Source organism: Chiloscyllium plagiosum, chromosome 3 (assembly GCF_004010195.1).
Source record: "Chiloscyllium plagiosum isolate BGI_BamShark_2017 chromosome 3, ASM401019v2, whole genome shotgun sequence".
NCBI lineage: Eukaryota > Metazoa > Chordata > Chondrichthyes > Orectolobiformes > Hemiscylliidae > Chiloscyllium > Chiloscyllium plagiosum.
Window position 1 is genome coordinate 129,294,207 of NC_057712.1, and position 22,244 is coordinate 129,316,450.

At 45.7% G+C, this 22,244-nt stretch overlaps 1 protein-coding gene across 3 annotated transcripts in view; it reads left to right on the forward strand.

Annotated features, from left to right (window-relative positions):
- wdr5 (WD repeat domain 5) overlaps positions 1-22,244 on the forward strand; it is a 63,019-nt gene that overhangs the window by 26,374 nt on the left and 14,401 nt on the right. For all 3 annotated transcript variants that reach the window (XM_043687307.1, XM_043687308.1, XM_043687309.1), the window contains 6 exons: positions 1,485-1,574; positions 9,138-9,227; positions 11,203-11,286; positions 13,255-13,310; positions 15,538-15,584; positions 17,849-17,924. In XM_043687307.1, the coding sequence (XP_043543242.1) occupies positions 1,485-1,574; positions 9,138-9,227; positions 11,203-11,286; positions 13,255-13,310; positions 15,538-15,584; positions 17,849-17,924 (443 nt within the window). The remainder of the gene's footprint in view (positions 1-1,484; positions 1,575-9,137; positions 9,228-11,202; positions 11,287-13,254; positions 13,311-15,537; positions 15,585-17,848; positions 17,925-22,244) is intronic.

The following is a 22,244-nucleotide window of genomic DNA, read 5'->3' on the forward strand; positions in this document are numbered from 1 at the left end:
TTCTCCTTTTCCTGAGTGAAAACCAATGAGAAATGTTTGTTTAGCACCTCTCCGATCTCCACAGGGTCCACACTCAACTTCCCACTTCTGTCTTTGATTGGCCCTATTCCTACCCTAGTCATCCTTTTATTCCTCACATACCTATAGAAAACTTTAGGGTTCTCCTTTATTCTATTTGCTAAAGACTGCTCATGTCCTCTCTTTGCTCTTCTTAACTCTCTTTAGGAATCCTTCCGAGCTGATCTGTAACTCTCCATCGCCTCATCAGAACCATCTTGCCTCATCAACACATAAGCCTCTCCTTCTGCTCAACAAGAGATGCAATTTCTGTAGTAAACCCCAGTTCCCTTACCTTATCACTTCCTCTCTGCCTGACAGGGACATACCTATCAAGGACACGCAATATCTGTTCCTTAAACCAGCTCCACATTTCCATTGTCTGCATCCCCTGTATTTTGCTACCCTATTCTATGCATCCTAATTTTCGCCTAATCGCATTATAATTGCCCTTGCCCCATCGATAACTCTTGACCTGTGGCATGTACCTATCCCTTTCCATGGCTAAAATAAACGTAACTGAATTATGGTCACTCTCTCCAAAGTGCTCACCTACAAGTAAGTCAAACATTTGGCCTGGTTCATTACCTTTGGTGCCTAACTGTTTGTAATGTTTAAGTGGAAGATTTTCCTGCTCCTCCAGATGTCATTTGATATCTACATAGATCACAATAACTGGATTCTTCCCCTCTCTCTGAACTGCTATCCAGCTCTGAGCTGATGTCCTGAACCCTGGTATAACATAGTTTTTTGGGCTTGTTCTGTGAAGCAGCAAGTGGAGTAAAGTATCCCTGACTATCACTGATTACCTTTTTCTCCTTCTACGTGAATAGCTTCCTGTGCCAGAGTGCCATGATAAAGTTAGTCCAACCTCCCTATATTCTCCCCTTCATCCAAACAAGCTGAGAGAACCTCAAACCTGTTGGGCAATTGTAAACACCGAGCCTCTTGCCCTGTCTCTCAATCACACCCCTCTTTCCTTGACCATTGATGAAATCAGAAGATTTCTAATGCAAAATATATTCCTGGCAGAATTTCCAGTCTTTGACCTGCTGTTGTGGCCATTGTATTTCTGTGGCCAGTCCAGTTCAGTTTGCAGTCACTGGTCCCTCAGAGGATATTGCTGGTGTCCCTTGTTTCTCTTACCTGTTTCACTGTGGTCTCCTATCCCCAGGCACATTAGTCCAGTCCCTCTGCCACTTGACAATTATATTAATGTTTTCATTTTCCTAGCATAGTTTGTTGGCTAGGTGTTGTCCTGTGCTGCAGACCAATGTCAGTGGATGTGAAGTGCACTGGCCTAGATGTGGGAATGTGAATGTTGGAAGGTTCTATCAATGACTTTCCCTTTTCCAGTATGGAATCCAGTTACTCTCACAAGTAAGATACAGGGATGTTCTCACTGTTTGTAATCTGGTTTGAAACAGGGAATCTCAGACGTTGCCTGGTCCACAGATTCAAACCTGCTGGTGTCTGCTTCAGATGATAAAACCCTCAAAATTTGGGACGTGAATTCGGTAAGTGAGCCAGTTGGTTTTGGTCTTGTGATACGGAGAGGAGATTTAGTTTGAAATCTCGGTTTGCTCTTTGACCTGGGTTGACTGCAGAGAAGGCTCACCACTGAGGGGGCACTGCACCAGAAGCTGTTTGTATCATCACAGGTGTAAAAGTTGTCACATCACCATTCTTGAGGAGGAGAATGGAAGGGTTTCTCAATGTCCTAACCGATGTTTATTCACCAGCAAGATGCATCCTTGGCCCCCTGCTGTACTCCCTGCACACCCACGGCTGTGTAGTCAAGTTCCAAACAAATGCGACATAAATGTTTGCTGACGACATGGTGGGACGGATATCAAACAACAACAAATCCGAAAACAGAAAGGAGATAGAGGATTTGGTAATGCGGTGCAATGAGAAGACCTCTTAACATCGGCAGCACTAAAGAACTGATCATTCCTAGCAGAAAGAAAGGAGGAGTGCATGTTCCTTCGACAACAATGGAGCTGAGGTTGAGAGGATGGAGAGCATCAAGTTCCTGGGAATGAGAATAACTGACAAGCTGTCCTGGGCTTCCCACATAGATGCAACGGTCAAGAAAGCACAACAAAACCTTTTCCTCAGGTGGCTCAGGAAATTTGGCATGTCCATAAGGACCCTCCCCAATTTTTACAAACGAACCATTGCAAGCATTCTGTCTGGGTGCATAATGGCCTGGTACGGCAACTGCTCTGTCCAGAACCGTAAGAAACTCAACAATGTTGTTTGCACAGCCCAGATATCGTGGAAGCCACCCTCCCATCTGTGGACTGCATTTACGTGGCTTGTTGCCGCTGAAAGGTTGCCAACATCTTTCAAAGACCCATCACACCCCAATAATGCTCTCATTGCAATTACAGAAACATGGCTCAGGGATGGACAGGACTGGTAGCTTCATGTTCCAGGATACAAATGCTACAGAAAAGAGAGTAGGGGGAGTGACATTTTTTGATAAGAGATAGCATTACGGCTATACTTGGGGAGGATATTCCTGGGAATACACCCAGGGTAGTTAATTGTGTGGAACTGAGAAATAAAGGGATGATGACCTTACTGGGGTTGTATTATAGACACCCCCAATAGTCAGCGGGAAATTGAGAAACAAATTTGGAAGGAGATCTTAGTTATCTATAAGAATAATAGGGTGGTTATGTTCGGGGATTTTAATTGCCAGGAGTAGACTAGGATTGCCATAGTGTTAACGATGGAGGGTAATTTATGAAGTGTGCACAAGAAAATTTTCTGATTCAGTATGTGGATATACCGACTAGAGAGAGTACAAAACTTGACCTATTTTTGGGAAATGAGGCAGGGCTGAAGTGACTGAGATGTCATTGGGGGAGCACTTTGGGACCAGTAATCATAATTCTATTAGTTTTAAAGTGGTGATGGAAGAGGATAGACTGGATCTAAAAGTTGAAGTTCTATCTTGGAGGATGGCTAATTTTGACGGTATTAGGCAAGAACTTTGAAAAGTGAATTAGGGTGGATGTTTGCAGGTAAAGGAAGGGCTGGAAAATGTGATGCCTTCAAAAATGAAATAACGAAAGTCCAGAGACAGGATATTCCTGTTAGGGTGAAGGGCAAGGATGGTAGATGTAGAGAATGCTGGATGACTAAAGAAATTGAGGTTTTGGTTAAGAAAAAGAAGGAAGCACATGTCAGGTACAGACAGCCGAGAACGAGTGAATCCTTACAGTATAAAGGCAGTAGAAGTATACTGAAGAGGGAATTCAGAAGGGCAGAAAGGAGACATGAGAGAGCTTTGGCAAATAGAGTTAAGGGGAATCCAAAGGAATCCTGTAAATACTTTAAGAACAAAAGGGTAACTAGGGAGAGAATAGGACCCTTCCGAGATCAGCAAGGCAGCCTTTGTGTGGAGCAGCAGGAGATGGCGGAGATACTAACTGAATATTTTGCATCAATGTTTATTGTGTAGAAGGACATGGAAGATAGAGAATGTGGGAAATAGATGGTGACATCTTGAAAAATGTCCATATTACAGAGGAGGGGTGCTGGATATCCTAAAGCACATAAAGGTGGATAAATCCCCAAGACCTGATCAGGTGTAGCCTCGAACTTTGTAGGAAGCTAGGGGAGTGTTTGCTGGACCCCTCGCTGAGATATTTGTATCATCGATAGTCACAAGTGAGGTGCTGGAAGACTGAGGCTGGCTAACGTGGTGTCACTGTTTAAGAAAGTTGGTAAGCAAAAACCAGGGGACTACAGACCGGTGAGCCTGATATCGGTGGTGGGCAAGTTGTTGGAGGTAATCCTGAGGGACAGGATTTACACGTGCAGTAGCGACTCGACATACGAACGACCCCGTTCACAAACAAATCGGTTTACGAACAGGCTTGTAAGTAAAATTTTGCTTCAGAGTACGTACGAAATTCAAGGTACGAACGCGAAAGGCCCGTGGTTTCATTGTCATTGTTCTGCTTTTCTACACGTGCTTTGAATGCAAAAGCTCTCGGGCCCCACGTGGTCTCATTCAATTGTTCTTCGGCGCGCGCGCTGTGAACATCCAACGTCCAAACATTCTTACACTTTTTTTTGTTTTTTTGCATTAAATTAGCCCTCATTATGGCTGCCAAGAAAGTGAAAAGTGGTAGTGATGGTGGTGTTAAGAAGCCTAAACGTATTACTGTAGAAACGAAGGAGGAAATAATAGCTAAACACTAGAATGGTGCTCGTGTATCTGATCTCACTATGCAGTACGACATGGCGAAATCGATTATCTGTACTATCCTAAAGAACAAAGAGGCACTAAAGGCAGCTGATGTGGCTAAAGGAGTGACTATTTTAACGAAGCAAAGGCCTAAATTGTTAGACAAGGTTGAAAAATTATTATTAGTTGGATAAATCAAAAAGAGCTTGCTGGAGATAGTGTAAAAGAGACTATAATCTGCGAGAAAGCTCTTCACATAAACCGTGATTTGTTGGCAACACCGCCGAGTACAAGTACTGCTAGCGTTGAAGAATTTAAAGCCAGCAGAGGCTGCTTTGACAAATTTCGTCGACGAACTGGAATCCATAGTGTAATAAGGCATGGAGAAGCGGCTAGTTCGGACAAAAAGGCAGCGGAGGACTTTGTGAAGGAATTCAATAAGTTTGTCGAAGATGAAGGTTATGTCTCACATCAAGTTTTTAACTGTGATGAAACTGGACTTTTCTGGAAAAAAATGCCCAAAAGGACCTACATAACCCAAGAGGAGAAGGCACTACCGGGCCACAAACAATGAAGGACAGGTTAACGCTTTTATTGTGCGCGATTGCAAGTGGGGATTGCAAGATTAAGCCTCTGTTAGTTTGCCACTAAAAATCCTCGCGTTTTTAAACGCAATAATGTGTTGAAGGCTAAACTCCCGGTAATGTGGAGGGCGAATAGCAAGGCTTGGGTCACGCGAATGATTTTTATGGAATGGTTGATGAAAGTTTTTGCACCAGCTGTCAAGGAATATCTTGAAACAAATAATTTGCCACTTAAGTGTCTTCTAGTAATGGACAATGCTCCTGCCGTCTCCAAATTTGGAAGAAGACTTGGACATTGAATACGACTTCATAAAAGTAAAGTTCCTTCCTCCCAACACCACTCCTCTCATCCCAACCCATGGACCAGAATGTCATTGCAAATTTCTAAAAATTATATACGAAGGCTCTGTTCGCCAAGTGTTTCCAAGTCACCAACGACACAGATTTGACCCTTGGTCAGTACTGGAAGGACCACTTCAATGTCCTCCACTGCATAAGCCTTATTGATAAGGCATGGAACGAGGTCTCTTTCTGTATGTTGCAGTCGGCCTGGAGGAAACTTTGGCCAGACTGTGTACCTGAGAGAGACTTTGAAGGTTTTGAGGAGCAGACATCAGTAAACGTAGTGAACGAGATTGTGACCCTGGGCCAAAATATGGGCTTGGAGGTCGATGAGGATGATATGGCAGAGCTGGTGGAGGACTACAGACAAGAACTCAGCACAGAAGATCTTGTTGAATTGCAACAGGAGCTGGTGAAGGTTATGCAGCAGGAGCATTCTGGGGAGGAGGAAGAAGAGAGGGAAGATGTAACAAGTGTTCAAATTAAAGAGATTTGTAGCAAATGGAGTGAAGTGCGGGCTTTTGTTGAGAGGCATCACCGTAACAAAACTGTGACCAACAGAGCAGTGAACATTTTAAATGACAATGTGATGTCTCATTTTCGGAAAATTCTGCAACAAAGAAAAAAACAAATTTTTCTGGATCGTTTTCTTGTGGCATCACCAACCTCCAAGAGACACAAAAAGAGAAAAGACTCCGGAAATATCCGAACAATGGGAAAATTGATTCAGTTCGCGAACTTTTCGGTTCGCGAACTGGGTCCCGGAACGGATTAAGTTCGTATGTCGAGGCGCTACTGTATTTGGAAAAGCAAGGACTAAATAGGGATAGTCAACTTGGCTTTGTGCATGGGAAATCATGTTTCCCTAACTTGATTGAGGTTTTTGAAGAAGTAATGAAGAGAATTGACGAGGGCAAAACAGTGGATAAGATCTATATGGACTTCAGTAAGGTGTTTGAGAATGTTCCTCATGATAGACTGATTAGCAAGGTTAGATCCCATGGAATACAAGGAGAACTATCTATTTGGATGTAGAACTGGCTCAAAGATAAAGACAGAGGGTGGTGGGGGAGGGTTGCCTTTCAGACTGGAGGCCTGTGACCAATGGTGTACCACAAGGAATGGGTGCTAGGTTCACTACTTTTTGTAATTTACATAAATGGTTTGGATTTGAACATAGGAAGTATAGTTAGTAAGTTTGCAGATGACACCAAAATAGGTGTGGTGGACAGTAAAGAAGGTTACCTCAGATTACAACAGGATTTTGATCAAACAGGCCAATGGGCTGAAAGTGGCAGATGGAGTTTACTTTAGATAAACGCGAGTGCTGCATTTTGGGAAAGCAAATCTTAGCAGGACTTACACACTTAATGGTAAGGTCCTGGGGAGTGTTGCAGAACAGAGACTTTTGAGTGCGAGTTCATAGTTGCTTAAAAGTGGAGCCGCAGGTAGATAGGATAGTGAAGAAGGCTTTTGGTATGCGTTCCTTTATTGGTCAGAGCATCGGGTATAGGAGTTGGGAGGTCATGTTGCAGCTGTACCGGACATTGGTTAGGTCACTGTTGGGATATTGAGAGCAATTCTCATCTCCCTCCTATCGGAAGGATGTTGTGAAATTTGAAAGGGTTTCGAAAGAATTTACAAGAATGTTACCAGGGTTGGAGTGTCTGGAGAGGTTGCTTTCTCTGGAGTATCAGAGGCTGAGGGGTGACCCAATTGAGGTTTGTAAAATCATGAGGGGCATGGATAGGATAAATAGACCAGGTCTCTTCCCTGGGGTGGAGGGAGTCCAGAACTAGAGGGCATAGGTTTAGGGTGAGAGGGGAAAGATATAAAAGAGATGTCAGGGGCAACTTTTTCACACGTAGGTGGTGTATGGAATGAGCTGCCAGAGGACATGGTAGAGGCTGTTACAATTACAGCATTTAAAAGCATTTAACGCGTATATGAGTAGGAAGAGTTTACAGGGAAATGGGCCAAGTGCTGGCAAATGGGTCTGAATTAGGTTAGGATATATGGTTGGCGTAGGCAAGTTGGACCAAAGGGTCTTTTTCCGTGCTGTACGTCTCTGACTCTGAGGTTCTACAGCTACATTAAGAATAAAAGGGTGGTGAGGGAGGGAATAGGTCCCCTTAAAGATCAGTACAGTCATTCATGTGTAGAGCTACAGGAGAGGAAGATGTTTAATATTTCTCCATGTTTACTGAGCACAGAATTGTGGATGCTCAGGAAATGAGGCAACAAGTGACTGGTTTTGGATTGCATACATATTACTGGCAGCCTTAGAAGCATATTAAGGTTGATAAATCCCCTGGGCCTGATCAAGTCCATCCTCAGACTTTGTGGAAGGCAAGGGAAGAAATTGCAGAAGTCTTGCAGAGATTTTTGCTTCATCTTTAGCCACTACTGAAGTTCCCAAAGACTGGAGGGTGGCTAATGTTGTTCCATTGTTTAAAAAAGGTAGCAAAGACAAGCCAGGACACTACAGGCCAGTGAGCCTGACCTCATTGGTAGGTAAGTTGTTGGAGAGGGTACTGAGGGACAGGATCAACCAACATTTGGATAGTCAAGGTCTAATTAGGGATAAACAGCATGGATTTGTGCATGGCAAGTCATGTCTGACAAATCTTTGAGTTTTTCAAAGAGGTAACCAAGAGGATGGATGAAGGTAGGGCAGTGAATGTTGCCTGTACAGACTTCAGGAAGGCCTTTGACATAGTCCCACATTGCAAGCTAGCCATGACGGTTAGGTCGCATGGGATCCAGGGAGAGTTAACCAATTGGATTCAAAATTGACTCGATGATCAGAAGCAGAGAGAGATGGTTGAAGGTTGTTTCCCTGACTGGAGGCCCCTATGAATAGTGGTGTGCCACAGGGGTCAGTGCTGGGACCTTTTGTTCTGGATGTAAATGTACAAGGCGGTGGAGAAGGCTTTTAGCATGCTGGCCTTCATCGGTCGAGGCATTGAGTATAGGAGTTGGGACGTTCTGTTACTGTTGTATAACTCACTGGTGAGGCTGCACTTGGAGTATTGTGTACAGTTTTGGTCACCTGTTATAGGAAAGACACAATTCAAGTGGAAAGAGTGCAAAGATGATTTACGAGGATGTTGCCTGGTCTAGTCGGCCTGAATTATAGGGGGAGGTTGGCCAGGATTGGACTTTATTCCTTGGAACATAGGAGAATGAGGGGTGACCTTGTTGAGGTGTATAAAATCATGGGGGGCATAGACAGGCTGAATGCATACAGTCTTTTTCCCAGGGATAGGGAATTGAAAACGAGAGGGCTTAGGTTTAAGGTGAGAAAGGAAAGATCTGAGGGGCAATATGAGGTGCATGTATGGAATGGGTTGCGAGAGGAAGTGGTTGAGGCAGGTACAATAGCAACATTTAAAAAACATTTTGATAGGTTTATGGTTGGGAAGGGTTTAGAGGGATTTGGAACTATCTGAGTGAGCAGCATGGACCAGTTTGGGCCGAAGGGCCTGTTTCCATGCTGTAAGACTCTATGACTGTAACTTGAAATAATGCTGATCTTGCTAATGTTGATCTTGCCAATTGCACGCCCTATGCGATGTAACTTGTATGCCTCTTTTTAAGTTATTTTTCATCCTACAGTCGGCAAGTCCTTGCTTACTATGATCTGCCTGTACTGCTCGTAAACCAAGCTTTTCACTACACTTGGGTACACGTGACAATAAGTAAATCAAATCAAATCCGGTAACTGAACCCAATTATTTGATTGTTGGTAGGCATTGTTGTTTGTGAGGTATTACTGTTCATTTGTTAGCTGCCAGATTTTCTGCATTCTAATACTGACAGCACTTCGAAACCTGTAATCTAGCTGCTGAAACATTTCCGGGTATCATGAGAGTGTGAAAGGTGCCGATTAAATGTAGGCCTTTCTCTATCTGCATTGTATTGACCTCTGGCTTCAATAATTCCAGGGCAAATGTTTGAAGACGCTGAAAGGTCACAGCAACTATGTTTTCTGCTGTAACTTCAACCCTCAATCAAATCTAATTGTCTCTGGATCGGTGAGTGAGTGAGTGCTTCGTGGTCAGGAGGTTTATATTTGAAGTATTTGAACTGCTCCAGAGTGCTCAATGTGTGAATGTTTTGAAATTGATATACTAATGGGTCCCAGACACACACTGACTCTCACTGGGGTACGGCCCCCACACACACTGACTCTCACTGGGGTACAGTCCGACACACACTGTCTCTCACTGGGGTACAGTCCCGCACACACTGACTCTCACTGGGGTACAGTCCCATACACACTGACTCTCACTGGGGTATAGTCCCACACACACTGACTCTCACTGGGGTACAGTCCCATACACACTGACTCTCACTGGGGTATAGTCCCATACACACTGACTCTCACTGGGGTACAGCTCCCACACACACTGACTCTCACTGGGGTACAGCTCCCACACACACTGACTCTCACTGGGGTACAGCTCCCACACACACTGACTCTCACTGGGGTACAGCTCCCACACACACTGACTCTCACTGGGGTACAGCTCCCACACACACTGACTCTCACTGGGGTACAGCTCCCACACACACTGACTCTCACTGGGGTACAGCTCCCACACACACTGACTCTCACTGGGGTACAGCTCCCACACACACTGTCACCGCGGTGCAGCTCCCACCCACGCTGGCTGTCACCGCGGTGCAGCTCCCACCCACGCTGGCTGTCACCGCGGTGCAGCTCCCACCCACGCTGGCTGTCACCGCGGTGCAGCTCCCACCCACGCTGGCTGTCACCGCGGTGCAGCTCCCACCCACGCTGGCTGTCACCGCGGTGCAGCTCCCACCCACGCTGGCTGTCACCGCGGTGCAGCTCCCACCCACGCTGGCTGTCACCGCGGTGCAGCTCCCACCCACGCTGGCTGTCACCGCGGTGCAGCTCCCACCCACGCTGGCTGTCACCGCGGTGCAGCTCCCACCCACGCTGGCTGTCACCGCGGTGCAGCTCCCACCCACGCTGGCTGTCACCGCGGTGCAGCTCCCACCCACGCTGGCTGTCACCGCGGTGCAGCTCCCACCCACGCTGGCTGTCACCGCGGTGCAGCTCCCACCCACGCTGGCTGTCACCGCGGTGCAGCTCCCACCCACGCTGGCTGTCACCGCGGTGCAGCTCCCACCCACGCTGGCTGTCACCGCGGTGCAGCTCCCACCCACGCTGGCTGTCACCGCGGTGCAGCTCCCACCCACGCTGGCTGTCACCGCGGTGCAGCTCCCACCCACGCTGGCTGTCACCGCGGTGCAGCTCCCACCCACGCTGGCTGTCACCGCGGTGCAGCTCCCACCCACGCTGGCTGTCACCGCGGTGCAGCTCCCACCCACGCTGGCTGTCACCGCGGTGCAGCTCCCACCCACGCTGGCTGTCACCGCGGTGCAGCTCCCACCCACGCTGGCTGTCACCGCGGTGCAGCTCCCACCCACGCTGGCTGTCACCGCGGTGCAGCTCCCACCCACGCTGGCTGTCACCGCGGTGCAGCTCCCACCCACGCTGGCTGTCACCGCGGTGCAGCTCCCACCCACGCTGGCTGTCACCGCGGTGCAGCTCCCACCCACGCTGGCTGTCACCGCGGTGCAGCTCCCACCCACACTGACTGTCACCAGCATCTAAAAGGTATCCACCTTAATCTGTTTAATACTTCAGATGCCACTACCTTGACTAGCATGACGTTTTCTATTCCCCTGTTGTTTTCTGTGCTGACAAATATTTCTTTCCGAGTCTGATGTTTGAAATTTTCGTCAATAGGGAATGAAGCAGTTTTATGACTTTATCATTTTTATTTGCATTTTTCCCTATTCCTCCCTAACCCAGAAAGCTTCTGAGTCTCCAGTTACATACCTGGGTCAAGGTGCTCTCTTGGTTTGTCTTGTGTGTAGTGTGTCTTTCTCAAACTGAATTGCAGTCTCTGACTTCTGCATTGTTTGCAAACCTTGGTTTATTTTAGATGTGATTTTTTTTTTCTGTTTTAATAGTTTGATGAGAGTGTAAGAATCTGGGATGTGAAGACTGGCAAGTGCCTGAAGACGCTGCCAGCACATTCTGACCCAGTATCTGCTGTAAGTGTTGCTGTCTTTTCACTGATATCACCACTGAGACTGGGAATGCTTGGATTTGTGTTTTATATTCGGCATTTCTGTGATGGACAGCACCAGTCTGTATTAAGCATTGCTTCAAACCAGTGCAGACAACAAATTGTCCCATTTCACTTCCAACTGACCCTTACTGTTGTGCTCCCAGCTCTGCTGCATGTTACAGAAAGGAGTGGAAGTCAGTTATTTGGTTTTTTAAACCTGTCCCAACAATCACTAAGATGATGATTGACTTGTTTGTGGAATTGGCTCCTGTTGCCTGGCTGTTCCTCCAAGTCCTCGACTCTTCTGTTGATCAGAAATCTGTCAAACCCACCTTAATTATATTTAATGACCTGGTTTCCACTCATCTCTGACCAAAAAGGGACTTCCAAATTCTTCCCAGCCTTTGAGAGAACTCAAACTCCTGGCCTACCTTGTTCACAAACTAATCCCACTGTTATGTTCTCAACCTCAATTCCCAAACTAATCTCACTGTCCATTAAGGTCAAATCCCCATAGTCCTACTAACCAGAGAGACAGCTGGTGGTTAAGCTGTGCTTTACCGCACCTCTGGCGAGAGGAGAGTCCTTCATGGTAATTTCCCCCAGTGCAGGAAGTGAAGCTATGCTCGTCATGTAACTGCATCACAAACCAACCATCCAGCCAACTGAGTTACACCACCACCACCACTCCATTCTCCCCACCATCTCATCCTGGTTAGTAGCCCTGCATGAATCTCAAATTAGTCCCATTTCCCAACACTGAATAGTGTCTCAATCTCAAACTAATCTCACTACATCGTGCTATCCACGCAGCCTTGTTTCAATGCTACATCCATGCTCACCCATAGACCTGTATTAATCCCATTGTCCAACTCTTTCCCTATTGTCCCATAGGTGGTAAAGTATTCGACAGATCCAGCAAGTTTCTGTTTGTGTTCCCTCTTTTCGCATTCACTGATAATTTTGTTAAAAGCTCCTGACTCTGACTCTCCAATAGCGATAGGTTTTTCTCATTCACCCAATCACAACCTTTCCCAAAAATTGAATAAGCAAGATTAAATCTCCCCTTATTCTCCCAGGAATAATGTCAACAATCCCACAACAAACTTTATCATGCGGAGGATGGTGCATGTATGGAATGAAATGCCAGAGGAAGTGGTTGGGGCTGGTACATTTACAAAATCTAAAAGACATCTGGATGGGTATATGAATAGGGTTTAGAGGGATATGGGCCAGGTGCTGGCAAATGGGACTAGATTAGTTTACGATATCTGGTCAGCCTGGACAAGTTGGACAGAAAGGTCTGTTTCCATGCTGTATGACACTGACCTCGGCTGCTGTAACCAATAGGATAATGCCAGAGACAGGAGACTAACGAACCCACATTGTCTGCTCTCTGCAACTTTACTCGCCAGATATCACAACCACGTGAAAGTCCCTGTGCATGAGCTGATGTTAAACATGAAGCTACAATTTCCTACGAGATAATAATCTCGTGGTTGAGAAACACATCTGACTTACAGCTTGTTTTTCTGGATTAGATTCCCCATCGTATGGAAACAGGCCCTTCGGGCCAACATGTCCACACCCACCCAGACCCATTCCCCTACCCTCTATTTATCCCTGACTAACGCACCTAACACTACGGGCAATTTAGCATGGCCAATTTGCCTGACCTGCACATCTTTGGACTGTGGGAGGAAACCGGAGCACCCGGAGGAAACCCACGCAGACACGGGGAGAATGTGCAAACTCCACACAGAGTTGCGCGAGGCTGGAATTGAACCTGGGTTCCTGGTGCTGTGAGGCTGCGTTGCTCACCACTGAGCCACCGTGCCGCTGTTTTGTTTTGTAAAGTGTTGGAGTGAATTGAGATAACTAGGAAATGCTGCCACCTTGTGGGAATTTACGTGTTGTTGTGACTGGTTACGTGTTGAATTCATCCTCTCAGGTACATTTTAACAGAGATGGATCTCTCATTGTCTCCAGTAGCTACGATGGGCTGTGGTAAGTGCTCCTTGGGTTGTAACAGCTATGAATTTTGTTTCATGTTTAGTCACAAGTTAAATTGCATTGAAGTGACTAGAATCTGGGCTACAGTGAGCACAGAAAGAAATGACTTCAGATTATTTAATAACCTCCAGCCTTCTCTAGGTACTTTACAGCCAAGGCAATAGTTTTGAAGTGTACTCAGTGTTGTAATTTAAAAGTTGAACTGCCAATCTGAATACAATTATCTCTTATGCACCAGCAAGATATGTTGCTATCATTCTGAATAGAGTGTCCAAACCATACAACATGCTGTGGTCCTGATGCTGCAGGGTAGGAACTAGGTTCACTCGGATGATCCCAAGTATTGCAGGATTGTCATATGAGTACTGGTTAAATAGGTTGGGTACTATGCTCACTGGATTTAAGAATGAAAGGTGATTTCTTTGAATAAGGAGCTTAACAGGATAACTGCTGAGAGGATGTCTCCCCCTCATGGGAGAGTCTGGGACCAGAGGGCATAGTCTCAGAATAAAGGGGCATCAATTTAAGATGAATTTCTTCTGAGAGTTGAGTGTCTTTGGAACTCCTTGCCATAGAGAGCTGTGGGGGTACAGTCCTTGCGTATATTTAAGGTTGAGATAGATTCTTGTTCAGTCAGAGAAATAAGAGTGAGGGGAAAGGGCAGGAGGGTGGGTGTGAGGCATGTCGAATCATCCATGATCCTATTGAATGGTGGAACAGGCTTGAGGGGTCACGCAGCGTATTGCTGTTCCTGCTTCTTACAGTCTTCAGCTTTTGAATCGGTATTGACACCTCTGATTGTAACTTGTGCAGCCAACTTTCTTAATTAAAACAATGTAAACAGAGCAGTTGGACGCCATTCAGCCCATTGTGCCTCTGCTGGTTTATTGAGAGAGCCTCTTGATCAGTCCCATTCGTGGTGCAGATTTCAGCTTCTCAGGTATTGACACTTTGTTTTGAATGCTGGTGTTGAATCACTGCTGCCACCCTTTCAGAAGCATAGTCAAGATCACATCAACTCACTGTTTAAAAATAAAAACTCAAAGATTGCCTCATCTCCCCTTGGGTCTTCGACTAGCTATCTCGATCTGTCACCACTGAATACCATCCCTCTTTGTTGATTTGATTAAAATCCCTCAGAGCCTCCCTTAATGGCTTCTCTAATTTGTGCACAAAAGTAATATCTTTATCTTGAGGAACCTTTTGGCCATCCAATAAAGCCAGGTGTCCAGGGCTCAACCATCTTTAGTTGCTTCATCAATGACCTTCCCTCGATCATAAGGTAAGAAGTGGGGATGTTCACCAATGGTTTGATCATGTTCAGCATTTTTCCCAATTCCTCAGATACTGAAGCAATCCATGTTCAAATGCGACAAGATCTGGGCAATATCCAGGCTTGAGCTGACGGGTGGCAGGGAACATTTGCACCACACAAATGCCACACTATGGCCATCTCCAATAAGTGACAATTTAACCTTGATATTTAATGGTGGTACCGTGACTGAATCCCCTACTGTGGACATCCTGGGGATTACCATTGACCAGAAACTCAACTGGACTTGCCACATAAACACAGTGGCAACAAAAGCAGGTCAGAGGCTGGGAATATTGCAGCGAGTAACTCACCACCTGACTCCACAAAACCTGTCCACCATATACAAGGCATAAGGCAGGTGTGAAATATTCCCTACCTGCCTGGATGTGTATAGCTCTAAGAAGTTTGACATCATCCAGGACAATGCAGCCCACTTGATTGGCACCACATTCACAAGCATCCACTCCACCAGCGCTCAATGACAGCAGTGCGTACTATCTCCAAGATGCACTGCAGAAATTCACCAAAGATAGTTAGCCAACACCTTCCAAACCCATGACCAATTTGCTCTCAAAGAACAAGGGCAGCAAAACAAGGGAACACCACCCCCTGCCAGTTCACCTGAAGCCAGTCACAATCCTGACCTGGAGATTTATTGGTGTTTCTTCAGTGTCACTGGGTCAAAATCCTGGAATTCCTTCCTGAAGGGCATTGTGGGTTTGCCAGAGCACATGGCCTGCAGCTGTTCAAGTAAGTAGCTCACCACCACCTTCTCAAGGCAAATAAACTCTGGCCAGCCAGTGACATCTATGTCCCACAAGTGAAAAACAAAAATACTAGACATTCTTTAAAGTACGAAAGCTGTTTTAGCACGATCTTTAATAATAGCTTTTCCTGTTCTTGCAGCCGCATTTGGGACACTGCATCTGGCCAATGCCTTAAAACCTTGATTGGTAAGTGATTTTGAGATCCTTGGGTGTGACCTGGTGAAATGAAGGATGAGACAGCAGGGGAGCTACACAAATGTCACCCTGAGCTGTCGACAGTCTTCATTGTTATGCAGCCACGTAAAAGTATAAGATCAGAAATTGCTGGGAAAGCTCAGCAGATCTGGCAGCATCTGTGAAGAGAAATCAGTGTTAACATTTTGAGTTGAGTGACCCTTCCTCAGAATTGACAGATTGAAAATGTTGGTTTATATGCAGTGGAGAGGGTGAGAAGAACAGTTGGACAGACAAAGGAGTGGATCGTGATCTGGCTAGGAGGGTGAAAAACTATTGTGTGTGATCGCAGACTATATGATAACTAGGCCTGGTGTGTAGGGGCCTGGTAAGGTAATGGGAGAGCTTATTATTGAATTTTAATATTGAGTCCAAAAGCTGCAGGGTACCAAGGCAGAAAAAGAGGTGCTGTTCTTCCACCTTGCACTGAGCTTCACTGTAGCACTGCAGCAAGCCTGAAACAGATGTTGCCCAGAGAACATGATGAGATGTTGAAGTGACAGGCAACTGGAAGCTTAGGGTCAACTTTTACAAACAGAACATAGGTGTTCTGTGAAGCGGTCAGCCAGTCTATGCTTCATTTCCCCAATGTAGAAGAGATCACATTGCAAGCATATGTAGACTAGATTGTGTAAGTGCAGGTGATGTTGTGTTTAGACCCTTGGATACTGAAGAGGGAGAAAGGTGCTGTGAGGCTGTTGGGAGTGACGGAAGAGTGGCTATGGAAGGCAGACAAAGGCGGGGAGGGGAATGTGTGTCTGGTGGAGGCATCTCGCTGGAGTGGTGGAAATAGGCTAATGATCCTCTGGAAGTGGATGCTAGAGGGATAGTAGGTGAGTACAAGGGAGACCTTATTGCTGTTGCGGGAGGAAGGAGCGGAGGTGTGGGGGATGGGTCGGACCCGGTTCAGGGCCCTGTCAACAACGGTGCTGGGGAGTCCTCCGTTAAGGACGATGATGGACGTTTTGGAAGCTCCCTTGTTGAAGTTGGCCTCATCAGAACAGACATGGCGGAGAAACTGGGAGAATAAAATAGTGTCTTTACAGGAAACATGGTGCAAGACTGTATATGGCCCCTTCCCCTGCAATCGCAGCTGATAACGTGAGCTCTCCCATGTCCTACCCCCAACTCTCACATGCAGGCCTTGTTATCACATAAAAACTGAAAGAACCGTGAATGCTGAAAATCAGAAACCAAAACAGAAATTGCTGGAAAAGCTCAGCAGGTCTGGCAGCATCTGTGGGTAGAAATCAGTTAGTGTTTCGGGTCAAGAAGGCTCTGAGGAAGGTTGACTCGACCTGAAACTTTAACCCTGTTGTCACGGAGTCTGCTGTTACACACAACCTATTGTTAGCCACAAACAGTCCGCATTTGTAGCCAATCACCGTCCTAGCTAGATGGTAATCCACTCCTTAGTCTAACTATTCTCCTCTCTTTTGGTTCTGTTACCACCTACCATTTACTCTTGACTACTTCCTCCCTCCATCCGTCATCTGCATATAAACCAACATTTTCCTACCTACTGACCCTTCTGAGGAAGGGTTCCTCGATCTGAAACGTTAATTCTGCTCTCTCTCCAGAGATGCTGCCAGACCTGCTGAGCTTCTCCACCAATTTCTGTTCTTGTTTCTGATTTACATCATCTGCAGTGCTTTTGTTTTTACAAGTACAAGATATTTGTGTGGCATCTCAGCTTCTGTCCCCCTCTTCCTGGGAACTTCCTTCTCATAAATTTTTAATTAATTAAATAAGAATTATTTATAATTTTTAAGTGAAACTAAATTGTGTGTTGATAAGTTGAGACAGGCACTGTAGCTTTGCGTAATGTCGTCCACATGTTTTCCAGTAGGTATCATGAGTTGGAACTCTGGCTGATTATCATCCCTCTCTAAACCAGGCATCACTAGGCATAGATCAGGAATTGGCCCTCAGTCCCCTTTCTCTAATCCAGGGATCACTGTGACTGAGAGCTCCATAGACCAAGAACAAATTTCTCAAATCATTTTGGTTTGCTGTATTTCGATCCTTACTCACTATAACAATGAATGATCAAGGACCAAAGTCAAGTTGACCTATCTCAATTCATGGGGCAGAACTTCCATTTGAAAATTATTTCCGTGCTGTGGGGGGAGTTACGATCCAGTCAGCTCACTGTGAAGGATTGGGACCATTTGTCCATCTCAAACATATTCATAACAGTACCTTTCCCTCAACAGATGACGATAATCCTCCTGTGTCCTTCGTGAAGTTCTCCCCGAATGGGAAATATATTCTGGCCGCAACACTTGACAAGTAAGGAACTTCTACCGACATCACGTACTACCTTTTACTTCCTAGGCGATTATTACCTTTTTGTACTGCTATCCAAAATAAAATGGACTTTCACAAGGTTTCTTTAAGAACTCAAAATTACCCGTTCATTATAAAACAAAAATCATTTGCTGAAAGCAAGTGGCAAAATTGGTTAATATCTATACTAGAATCTTTAATAAGAATGATCTTCTCTGTTAATCCCAACACAAGCAAACACCCCACACAAAGGACAAAGACTCGCCAGAAATAGTTTTCTTTTAAAAGAAAGGTGAACAAAAACCTGTTGGCCAATATCTGAAAAACAAAAGAGAATTTGTCAGTTTCTTAGTGAACCGGATGTCTTGGTGATTGATGCAGACTGATGGAAAATCTTGCAGCAAGTTTTGCTTTTTAAATCCTATTGGTTCCAAGTCTTTGAAAAATGGTCAGTTTTCAGCTTCTCTTGGTTTACAAAATAATCAAAATACTGAATTGTTCAAACTTGATGAAGTTTCCGGCTTCTTCCACCAGAGAGATTTAGACTTGCAACTTTTACTGCAAACTTTGGAGGCTTTCATCCAACTGACTCCCTGGGTTTTTGAAATAGAAATCAAGATCGAAAGGTTTGTCAGGCAGCCATCAGCACAGGAAGACCACAGTGTCCTTCAAAACTCTGATTCCTTCAATTAAAGGCAGTAAAGGCCTGACTTGGCTGTTTTTCACAATTCTGTATAATCAGCAGTGGATTCCAGCCCACATTAAACTATTGACCTCGATTCTCCTGTTCCCTAGATGCTGCCTGACCTGCTGCGCTTTTCCAGCAACACATTTTCAGCTATTGACCTTATTCCTCAAGAAATCCTGAGTTCCCTTCTCCCTTGGTAAAATCCAGTTTAGTTCCTGAAAGGGTCCAAACCGTTCAGTATCCTCTAGTTTTCACAAACTCCAAGAATGTCCAGTTGCCCCAATGCCACCTCACCCCATCCAGCATCATGCCATGAACTCCCACCTGCTTGATGTCAGTCCCATGCTCATTGACCCCTGCACTCTACCTTTCCCCTCTCCTCTCGAATTACTTTGCTTATGACTTACCCCAGCAGTTGGATAACACTGAGGCTGTCAGATGTTGAAATTACTGCACTTGCTAGTTTGAGGTATTGAAATAGGCCCTTCATCTGGACAGCACACTTGTAGCAGGGTCTATGTGCTCAGGGCACTGCAGTGTGACCTTTCTAGGTTCATTAGTCACAAACAACATAGAACATAGAAAAGTACAGCACAGAATAGGCCCTTCGGCCCACAATGTTGTACTGAGGATTAATCCTAATCTAAAACAAAATAACCTAACCTACCCACCCCTCAATTCACTGCTATCCATGTGTTCACAATTCTCTGCATAAAGAACCTACCCCTGACGTCTCCTCTATACCTTCCTCCTAACACATTAAAACTGTGACCCCTCGTGCCAGCCAATCCTGCTCTAGGGAAAAGTCTCTGGCTATTGACTCTATCCATGCTTCTCACTACCTTGTACATCTCGGTCAGGTCACCTCTCTTCCTCCTCCTCTCCAGAGAGAAAAGTCCAAGCTTAGTCAACCTCTCTTCGTAAGACAAGTCCTCCAGTCCAGGCTGAATCCCGGTAAACCTTCTTTCCACCCTCTTCAAGGCCTCCACATCTTTCCGATAATATGGTGACCAGAACTGGACACACTATTCAGAGTGTGGTCTCACTAGGGACTTGTAGAGCTGCAGCAAAACCTTGTGGCTCTTACACTGGATCCCCCTGTTAATGAAAGCCAAAACACCATATGCATTCTTCACAATCCTGTCTAATTGGGTGGCAACTTTGAGGGATGTATGCACTTGAACACCAAGATCTCACTGTTGCTCCACACTGCCAAGAATCCTGTCTTTAATCCTATGTTCAGCATTCAAGTGTGACCGTCCAAAATGCATCACTTCACATTTATCCAGGTTGAACTCCATCTGCCATTTCTCAGCCCGCTCTGCATCCTGTCTATGTCGCTCTGCAGCCTGCAGTAGCCCTCCTATACTATCAACGACATCTCCAATCTTTGTGTCATCTGAAAATTTACTAACTCACCCCACACCCTCCTCATCCAAGTCATTTATCAAAACTACAAAGAGCAGAGGCCCAAGAACAGAGCCCTGTGGGACCCCACTCACCACTGACCTCCAAGCAGAATAGTTTCCATCTACAATCATTCTGTCTTTTGTCAGCCAACCAATTCTGAATCCAGACAGCCAAATCTCCCTGTATCCCACACCACAGTGGCTCAGTGGTTAGCACTGCTGCCTCACAGTACCAGGGTCCCAGGTTCGATTCCAATCTCGGGCGACTGTCTGTGTGGATTTGCACATTCTCCCCGTGTCTGCATGGGTTTCCTCTGGGTGCTCCAGTTTCCTCCTACAGTCCAAAGATGTGTAAGTCAGGTGAATTGGCCGTGCTAAATTGCCCATAGTGTTAGGTGCATTAGTCAGAGGGAAATAGGTGGGTTACTCTTTGGAGGGTTGGTGTGGACTTGTTGGGCCGAAGGGCCTGTTTGCACACTGTAGGGAATCTAATCAAATCTAATCTAACCTCCTGACTTTATGAATGACCTTACCAAGGGGAAACCTTATCAAATGCCTTGCTCAAGTCCATATACACCACATCCACTGCTCAACGTTCGTCGGTCTGTCTCGTCACCTTCTCAAAGAACTCAATAAGATTTGTGAGGCATTGCCTGCCCCTCACAAAGCCATGCTGACTGCTTTTAATCATGTTATGGTTTTCCAAATAGTCATAAATTCTATCCCTCAGAATTCTTTCCAAAACCTTGCTGACCACAGACGTAAGACTGACTGGTCTGTAATTGCTAGGGATTTCCCTATTACCCTTCTTTAAAACAGGAACAACATTCATCTCCCTCCAATCCTCCAGTACGATTCCCATGGAGCGTGAGGAAGCAAAGATCTTCGCAACCAGCTTAGGAACCTCCTTTCTCACCTCCCGGAGCAATAAATCTGGTCTGGCCCTGGGGACTTATCAATCTCAATATTTGCCAAATTTTCCAGCACATCAACTTCATCAATCTTGATCTGTTCAAGACTCTTTCCTGCCTCCTCAAAGTTCTTATTCACGACGAGGTCCCTTTCCTTAGTGAAAACAAAGCAAAAATCTCATTTAGGACTTCCCCTATCTGCTCAGACTCCACGCACAAGTTCCCTCCGCTATCCCTGACTGGCCGTACCTTCTCCCTAATCCTTCCCACCAAACCTTTTGGTGCCCCCTCCTGGCTCTCCTCAGTCCATTTCTGAGCTCCTTTCTCATAAGCCTGTAATCCTGTAAAGCTGTGCTAGATCCTTGCTTCCTCCACCTTGCATAAGCTGCCGTCTTCCTTTTGACGAAAAGCTCCTCTGTTCTCATCATCCAAGGCTCCTTAATCTTACTCGTTCTTGCCTGTCTCAGAGGAACACATTTACGCATCACTCGCAACAGCTGCTCCTTAAAAAGTTTCCACATGTCCGTTGTGTCCTTTCTGTGGAACAATTGCTCCCTATCTGTACTTCCCAACTCCTGTCTGATAGCGTCATAATTTCCTTTTCCCAAAGTAAGTATCTTCCCATGGTAACTGCTCCTTTCCCTCTCCAAGGCTATAGTAAATGTGAGGCAGTTGTGATCACTGTCACCAAAGTATTCCACAACTGCGAGTTCTGACACTTGTCCAGGCTCATTTCCGAGCACCAAATCCAAAATGGCCTCACCCCTCGTCGGTCTGTCTGCATACTGAGTAGGGAAACACCCCTGAACACACCTGACAAAAACGGCTCCATCCAAACCATCTGCACTAAGGAGGTTCCAGTCAACACTGGGAAAAGTTGAAATCGCCCATACCCACAACCCTGCTACATCTGCATTTTTCCAAAATCTGCCAGCCTATTAGCTCTTCAATCTCTGTACTGCTATTAGGGGGTCTGTAAATGGCTGCTCCCTTGGTGTTCCTAACCTCCACCCACACTGACTCCATAGACCAGCCTTCCTCAACAACCTTCATTTCTAGAGCTGTGACCCACTTTATGATTAGCAATGCTATACCCCCTCCTCTCTTTTTTCCACCTTCCCTGTTCTTTTTAAATGTTCTAAACGCTGGAACTTCCAGCAACTATTCCTGCCCCTGTGAAACCCACGTCTCCATTATGGCCACAGCATCATAGTCCCAAGTACTGATCCATGCTCTAAGTTTGTCACTCTTATTTCGGTTACTCCTTGCGTTAAAGCTGACACACTTCAGCCAATCCCGTTATTTGTTCACATGA